The 8,755-nt window shown below is 39.6% G+C and overlaps 1 protein-coding gene across 1 annotated transcript in view; it reads right to left on the bottom strand.

Annotated features, from left to right (window-relative positions):
* UNC13B (unc-13 homolog B (C. elegans)) overlaps nucleotides 1–8,755 on the bottom strand; it is a 141,021-nt gene that overhangs the window by 132,025 nt on the left and 241 nt on the right. The window contains exons 2-3 of the mRNA XM_014531460.1: nucleotides 8,220–8,307; nucleotides 3,989–4,016 (exon numbers count right to left, since the gene is read on the bottom strand). Of these exons, the coding sequence (XP_014386946.1) occupies nucleotides 3,989–4,016; nucleotides 8,220–8,307 (116 nt within the window). The remainder of the gene's footprint in view (nucleotides 1–3,988; nucleotides 4,017–8,219; nucleotides 8,308–8,755) is intronic.

Here is an 8,755-nt window from a genome sequence, read left to right on the forward strand (position 1 = left end):
AAAACCAAAAAGTCATCAGTAAAATGTTGCTTCAATGGCATGAAAGGAAGTCTTTTTTGCATTGAATTGTGACTGGTGATGAAAAGTGGATTTATTTTGAGAATCCCAAACGCACGAAATCATGGGTTGATGCAGGTCAACCATCAACATCGACTGCAAGGCCAAATCACTTCGGAAAGACAATGCTCTGCGTTTGGTGGGATCAGGAAGGTGTGGTGTACTATGAGCTTCTAAAACGAGGTGAAACCGTTAATACTGATTGCTAGCGACAACAAATAATCTATTTGAACCATGCTTTGATCGTAAAACGACCAGAATGGGCCAGAAGACACGGCAAAGTAATTTTGCTTCATGATGACGCACCATTACACACTTCAAAACCAGTTAAAGACACATTAAAAGATCTTGCCTGGGAAGTATTAACCCACCCGCTATATTCACCAGACCTCGCTCCTTCAGATTACCACTTGTTCCGATCAGTGGCACACGCACTTTCTGAGCAGCACTTCAAAACGTACAAAGAAGTGGAAAATTGGGTCTCTGAATGGTTTGCCTCAAAACAAGAAAAGTTCTATTGGGACGTTACCCACAAATTACCTGAAAGATGGGGGAAATGTGTAGCTAGCGATGGACATTACTTTGAATAAAGCACTTTTGTTGTTTCTCTTGAAATTATCGTGTTTTCTTTGATTACAAAATCCGCATTATTAACCGGTACACCTGGTATACTCCTCAAACCACTGCAATTTGCTGCCTACACTCACACTACTCTAATGAAACTGCTCTAATTTGCTGCCTACATTCACACTACTCTAATGAAACTGCTCAATAACCCTGCTGTTTTTTTATCCTCAACCAGTATCATTAATCTCTATTATCTGATTATTCCTTCCTGAAACTACCTCTAATTTAAGCTTCTGACAGACACAGAATTCTCCATTTTCCTGCAGTTTTGACTACATCTATCAACTCTTCTGCCCATTCCTTTAACTACAGCATTCGCTCATTTTTCTCCTCTTTAACCCTCTATCGGCAAATTTATTCAAGATAATGTGTTTACTATCAAACACCTTCAACTCCCAAAGATTTATCTCTAACACAGACTTCTCTACTAAGCTATAGACCTACATTTTCAGGTACCATTTTCAAGGGTCATCTGCAACAAGATTATTGATACTTTCAACTCAACATATCTTATATGTAATTTATCTTACAGATTAACAACAACAACAAAAAGTATTTATTAAGCTCCTATTAATCCTCACCCGAGGATATTTTTTTCCATAGATTTTTTTAGAGAGAATGGAAGGGAGGGGGAGAGACACAGAGAGAGAGACATTGATGTGAGAAGAGACACATCGATCAATTGCCTCCTGCACGCACCCTGACCAGGGCCGGGGAACAAGTCTGCAAATAAGGTATGTGCCCTTGATTGGAATCGAATCCAAGACCCTTCAGTCTTCAGGCTGACGCTCTAACCACTGAGAAAAGCCAGCTAGGGCTTTTAAATGGATGTATAAATATTAAAGATGTGGAAATTAAGATCCAATTAAGTTAAGTAACTCAAAAGTGGAGCTGATATATTACCAACTCAGGTCTGTCTAAAACGAAAGCTTTTAACATCTACCCTATATCACAGTACTAAAGTATAGTGAGAGTAGAAGCTAGAAAAACAGACTGGAGAATATGATCAGATAGATGGAAAAGTTTAAGATTACAAAAGCAGCTCTGGCTGGTTTGGCTCAGTGGATAGAGCCTCGGCCTGCAGACTGAAAGGTCCCAGGTTCAATTCCAGTCAAGGGCACATGCTCAGGTTGCAGGCTCAGTCCCCAGTAGGGGGCGTGCAGTAGGCAACCAATCAATGATTCTCATTGATGTTTCTATCTCTCTGTCCTTCTCCCTTCCTCTCTGAAATACCCTTCTCCTTGGCAAGCAGATTTCCTTTTCCCTTCTGCAGATGAAAGCTCTACAAATTTGGCTCATAAATAATAGATAGAAATCATATAGGTAAGCTAGCCCTTTGATTGAATCATCTTTATCACACTCTGACTCAGACAAAAGCAATTATCTTCCCACTGTCCAAATGCCAGTCCCTCCTTAGTTGACAGGCAGATCTTCCTCACTTGCTGCCCTCTGGTCTCTTTCCTCTCAACATCACTCACAGTAAAACATTATAGAAATTAATAAAGCAAACAGCTACAAAAGAAATTACCAGCCCAATCCATGGAAATTACAATCCATAGGCCTATCTGTTCTCACAGTCCGACGTAAGTACTTACTTAATGCCGAGAAACAGAAGAAACAGAAGCAGCAATAGGGAAAAAAAACCAAAAAGATTTTTCTTTTTGAAAATCTATTTCCTAATGACTAAAAATTGCTTTTTTCTATTTATATGATTATTTAAGAGAAAATAGTATGTGTATGTATATATATATATATATATATATCCTAGCACAAACTCTCTTCTGTCATATTTTACCACATATTTTATCACTAGCAAAAAAAAAAAGCCCTCTTGACTTTTTTTCCTTTGATGCCATAGGCCTCTCACAAGTTCAGTGGATAGTTTAGTGCTATATAAAATTGAAAACTCAGAGACACAGACAGATAACAGTATGGTGGTTATAGAAGGAAGGGAGGGTGCAGGGAAAAGGGATCAAATTTATGGTGACGGAAGATGACTTGACTATGGGTTGAGGGTGCACAATGCAATATACAGATCATGTATCATAGTAATGTATACTTGAAACCTATACGACCCTATTAACTAATGTCACCCGAATAAATTTAAAAATAGAAAAAGAATGAAGCTCATTAATTTAAGAAACACTAAAACTATTCTATGGTCAGATAATGTGACCTTTGGGAAAGTGGGAGGGAGAGATGACTGAGAGGAAGGATAAGCTGGGCTTCTGGGGTTGTTAGCAGTGTTCCATTTCTTGTCCAAGGGCAGTGGTTCTCAACCTTCCTAATGCCGCGACCCTTTAATACAGTTCCTCATGTTGTGGTGACCCCCAACCATAAAATTATTTTCGTTGCTACTTCATAACTGTAATTTTGCTACTGTTATGAATCGTAATGTAAATATCTGATATGCAGGATGTATTATCATTGTTACAAATTGAACATAATTAAAGCATAGTGATTAATCACAAAAACAATATGTAATTATATATATGTTTTCCGATGGTCTTAGGCGACTCTGTGAAAGGGTCGTTCGACCCCCAAAGGGGTCATGACCCACAGGTTGAGAACCGCTGAGCTAGGTGGTAGTCACATGAATATGTTCACTTTCTGATAACTTGGTGAGGCTTACACTTAAGATATGTGTACTTTTTTTTATATATGTAATAAGTGAATAAAAAAACTTTAATATACAAATAGCAAATCTTCTCTGACCTTTAATAAAAGCCTACCATTGAGTGGAAGCCTTACCAATAACAACAGAAAGTATGTATAAAACACTCCTCAAACTTAAAGAATCATACTTTAAAAATTAGAAAATAATAGCATAGTGTTTTTCCACTCCAAGAGAACCTTAACTTATTCTGCTTATCCCATGTCAGACCTAACATTCCTAATGGATTCTGGGTTTATATAAGAAATGAGATGTTTTAAAACCTACTTAGCCTCGCCGGTGTGGCTCAATTAGTTGAGGGTTGTCCCATGCAGCAAAAGGTCCCCAGTTTGATTCATGGTCAGGCACATGCCCAGGTTGCAAGCTTGATCCCCAGGAGGGGGTATGCAGGAGGCAGCAGATTGATGCTTCTCTCTCATCAGTGTTTCTCTGTCTCTCTCCCTCTCCCTTCCTCTCTCTCTAAAATCAATAAAAACATATTTTAAAAAAATATTTAGATTTCCTGGGCTCTTATCTATTATATAGATATGTATCATAAACAGGTACAGAGAAGGTCCTCAACAAATATTTACTAATGATACTCAGCCCAAACTTTAAACAAACTCACATAGCAAAGTCTAAAATACATACCACAGGTAAAATAGGAGAAAAACTCAGCCTACTGGCCTAAAGAGTGCAACCACCAGAAATTCCTCTTTTCAAAACTAAGCAATTACAGAATGTACTTCTTATAAGGAAGAGAATCATTTATGACAACAGCTATCTATGACAAAGGAAATTGGAGTTTTCCCCCTTCACTGCTGCCTAGCTCAGACAAGGCACAATCAACTTCCTGATGCCACAGCTAAGCAAAAGGAACCCAGCAGCAATCTGCTTGTAAGGGCAGGGACTATAATGTGATGTAAACCCAGCAGCAAGGAGTTACCTGAGGTAGAAGACAATAATGTTGGGGAGGAAATGAGAAGTACTTGACTCTAAAATCTAAATTCTAAAATCATTACTATTCCTACTTTCCACAGTGACAGTAAACCAAAATACAGTTGACCCTTGAATGACTCAGGGATTAGGGGCATTGGACCCCACTCCCATAATCAAAAATCCACATTTAATTTTTTACTCCCCCAAACTTAACTACTAATAGCCTACCATTGAGTGGAAGCCTTACCAATAACAAACAGTCAAGTAATAAATATTTTGTATGCTATATATATTACATATTATATTCTTACAATAAAGTATGCTAGAGAGCCTGGCCAGTGCTCAGTGCTTGAGTGTTGACCTATGAACCAGGAGGTCATGATTTGATTCCCAGTCTGGGCACATGCCCAATTGTGGGCTCAGTCCCTAGTGGGGGGCATGCAGGAGGCAGCTGATCAATGATTCTCTCTCATCATTGATGGTTCTCTCTCTCTCTCTCTCTCTCTCTCTCTTCCTCTCTGAAATCAATAAAAATATTTTTAAACGTATGCTAAAGAAAATAAAATTTTTTTATTGATTTGAGAGAGAGAGAGGAAGAGAGAGGGGGAGGAAGAGAGGGAAAGAGAGAAACATTGATGTAAGAGAGAAATATCAACCAGTTGCATCCCATATGCACCCTGACCCTTGATCTAACCCACAACCAGGGTATGTGCCTTAACCAGGAATTGAACCCAAAACCTTTTGGTGTATGAGATGACGCTCTAACTAACTGAGCCACCTGGCTAGGACTAAAAAGAATGATTTAGACTCACATAAGCTTATAGGAACATATATCATTAAGTTTTTGTGGGGGGTTTTTTAATATTTTTTATTGATTTCAGGGAGGGAGAGAGAATAATTGATTGGCTGCCTCCTGCACAACCCACACTGGGGATTGAGCCCACATCCCGGGCATGTGCCCTGACCAGAAATCGGACAGTGACTTCCTGGTTCGTAGGTGGACACTCAATCACTGAGCCAAGCGGCCAGGCTATTTTTTGTTTTTGATTTTTTTTTAACAAGTCAAGTGTGATCACTTCTGGTTCAAATTAGAGGAGGGAAAGCCATGGCTCAATTACAAACCATGTGGCAATTACAAAGAAATATGGAAAGACTCAATTCTCAAAATGCTTATAATTTGTTTGTAGAAACTAGTCATGAACATCAAGACAACAAAAGTTAAAGAAAATTCTTGATTTAGTTTACTGGAGTTGCTAAAGTGGTACTGGCACCCATGGAAGCAAAACAACATCAGTATTCTGAGGAAAATTGTGCTAAATATTTGCAGAAAGATTAAGTAAGTTCTATAAAAGGTTGGTTTCTTAAAATTCTTCAAGTCTAGCCTCCCACTCAACATAGATATCCCTTTTAGAACACTTTTACCACTCATTCAATTTCTGTTTAAAGAATCCTATGTCAAAAGATCCTCATAAGTAGTCCATTCCATTTGTTAAGAACAACCCTAATTGTTAAAGTTCTTCCTTACATTAAATTAATATCTAATTTCCTACAGTTTTCAATCATTAGTTGATTTGTCCCAGTTCTGTCCTCTGGATCAACAGGTTTTTTAAAATGATTTTCACCTACTATAATGAGCCTTTCCCTCTTGGATCTTTTCAAAACTAAACCTCTCAATTCCTAAAATGGCTTCTACACCCTTCATTATTCTAATTATTCTCCTCTGAAGAAATTCTAGTTTTTCAATGTGCCTCTTAGAATCAATACCCCACTGAACACAAAAATTCCAGATCTTATCTGACCAGTGCTATTATCCTCTTTGTCTGGGTCACCATGAGTATAACAATTCAGGACTAGGTGCCAGGCTGTTTACAATCCATTGCCAAATTAGTGACACTGTTCAGATCATAAGTGATTTGTTTTAAGAGTTTAACGAGTGTAAAAAAGAAAGATGACTGAGGAGTTGAGGAAATTTTCAACAAACATTGTAGACTGTAAGCTGGGAAAGGAAGCATACATTTATGATAAGCAGAAAATAGAGAAAGAAAACAATTTCGGGGGTACAAATACAGAACAGGGCAGAGACAGGAATGAACCAAGTTAGTACTAGAGCAAAGTAGCTATATAAGGATAGGCAATAACATAGCGCCAAAAAGGAGAGATGCAGTCACACTACTTGTATTGTGAGCCCTTAACCTACATAACTAAAGGGTTAGTTCAAGAAATTGAGCCCTAGCTGGTTTGGCTCAGTAGGTAGAGCATCAGCCTGCAGACAAAGGGTCCCAGGTTCAACTGCAGTCAAGGGCACATACCTTAGTTGCAGGCTCCTCCCAGGCCAGGGCTGCATGCAGGAGGCAACCAATCAATATGTCACTCACATTGATGTTTCTCTCTCTCTGTCTCTCCCCTTCCTTTCCACTATCTCTAAAAATCAGTGGGAAAATATCCTCGGGGGAGGATTAACAAAAAAAGAAAAAGAAAATGAACTGTTAGTTGAGATGGTCAGGGTGATTAAAATCAGTATCAGTTTGCCAATTTCTACATCAAATCAATGACTGTTTGAAATTTTACTTCAATGAAAAAGTTTCTAATTCAATTCTACTCTAAGATTAACAGAAATTGAGTTGTTCTACAATATCACTACACAGGCTTCTTTCAGAACATGAACAACATTCTTAACTGCCAAAATGTCATTTTAGAAAGATTTATTTTCATCCATTTCTGTAGGTTTCCCCAGAATGAATAATTTGCCACTTAACATGAATACTTCTAATCAAAGTAGCTGCTTCTTTCAGTAATTAATCATCTTCAGGATCTCCATTCAAAAGACAATGACCTGCTAGTCTCCCTCCAATACCCCAGGGTCAAAAAGATAGGAATTTGACTAATGAACATTAAAAGGTTAAGATGTTAACCAGCAGAATTTCTAGGCATGAATGCTGCCCAATATTACAACAAATAAAAACAACAGCTGCTCTGTCTCTGAGGTGATTTAAATTTAATTAAATAGGATTTTTGGTTTACTATTGCTCCTGCCTAAAGACTCTTTCATAAAGACTAGCTCTGTAATATGATGTGGCAGCAGAGCTAAACTGTTCAAGAGACATTGCAAAACCCAACCTCTCCCAAATCCTGCTACTCAACAGCAGGGATCTAAAAGAATAGATTCCCAGCTGCTGAGAGAAATGTCTTACTAAAAGCAAAGCAAAATTCTCATTAATGAAAAATCAACAGTGAAAGGAGAAAATTCTGTGTGCCTCATAATCCCCGGAAATAGCCAAATCCATTTTGGGTTAATGCAGGTTTAACAAAACAGTGCAAGTGAAAAGAGAGGAGCAGTTCCCTTTGCCAGCAGCTGTGAGAAAACAGTTATCAGAGAGATCACAAACAATGCTTCTAATCCACAGAGCCCAAAGAAACGTGAACTCTAACTCTCCAATAAAAGATTCAGCCAGGAAAAAGCTCTTACGGATAAATCCACTCTCACACTCACAAGCCACCTTATCCTATCTCGTTCAGCACAGGTATAACAGGCTGTAACTTCAATTTCCCACGATCAAATTCAACAGGTAATCCAAACCCTGCTTTTTCTGATCAGATCATCTCTAAAACCGCAGTCCTTGCATCCATTCAAAAACCATCTTAGAGCTTCTATGTCAGGCACAGAGAACACAAACACCTGTGAGAAAATTAGTCTCTACCCTCTTGGAGCTTAGTCCATGCACCCTGCTTCACATGAACCCCAAAACTCTTGCCTTAAAATACCTTCTTAGATGGAGCCAGCGTCCTCAGTGAAGAAGCAATAAAGGCCCTTCATCTTTAGTTACTGTGACAGAAGCAAAGTAAATCAATCAACTAATCAATCACCTCCTATGCTCTGCTCGGGAAGGAGAATCCAACACACCTTTGCAAGTGGAACATGAGACTAACCCTTATCCTAGATTACAGGGAAGGAGCAGGGGACACGACAAGCAAAGGAGGAGTGCAAGCCCAGAAATACGACGGGAGAAGGGATGTGACAGCTGTCCCGTAACCTATTCAAAGATTAAAAAAAAGAAAAGAACCTGCTACGAAGCCGACTGTAGTTTAACAGTGCAGGGAGGAGGAAGGGAAGAAGAATGGGAGGCTGCCCACGATGGACAGACACCAGCCATCCCGGTCCCCTTCCGTCCTCGGTCCACTCTCATTGGGGAGAGTGCCGGTCGCTGTTTGCTTAATAGGATCTGGGCCTGTCACATGGCCACTGGCAGGGAGAGGTAGCAGTCCCTTCGCAGGAGCGTGAGGACAGACAGGAGCGGGCAGCACTCTCCCAATGTTTGTCAATAAGTTCACATAATTGTCGCCCGAGGCGCAGACGGGAAGTGAAGTTTGGAAAGGATGGTAACCCGACGTCCACTGGAGGCGTGTGGGGACCGCTCAGCTCCCCCGCCCTACCCGACCCCAGCCCCTCGGTGCGTGCACTCACCGCGCACGCAGAGCAGA

This window comes from Myotis brandtii, unplaced genomic scaffold, assembly GCF_000412655.1.
Source record: "Myotis brandtii unplaced genomic scaffold, ASM41265v1 scaffold806, whole genome shotgun sequence".
NCBI lineage: Eukaryota > Metazoa > Chordata > Mammalia > Chiroptera > Vespertilionidae > Myotis > Myotis brandtii.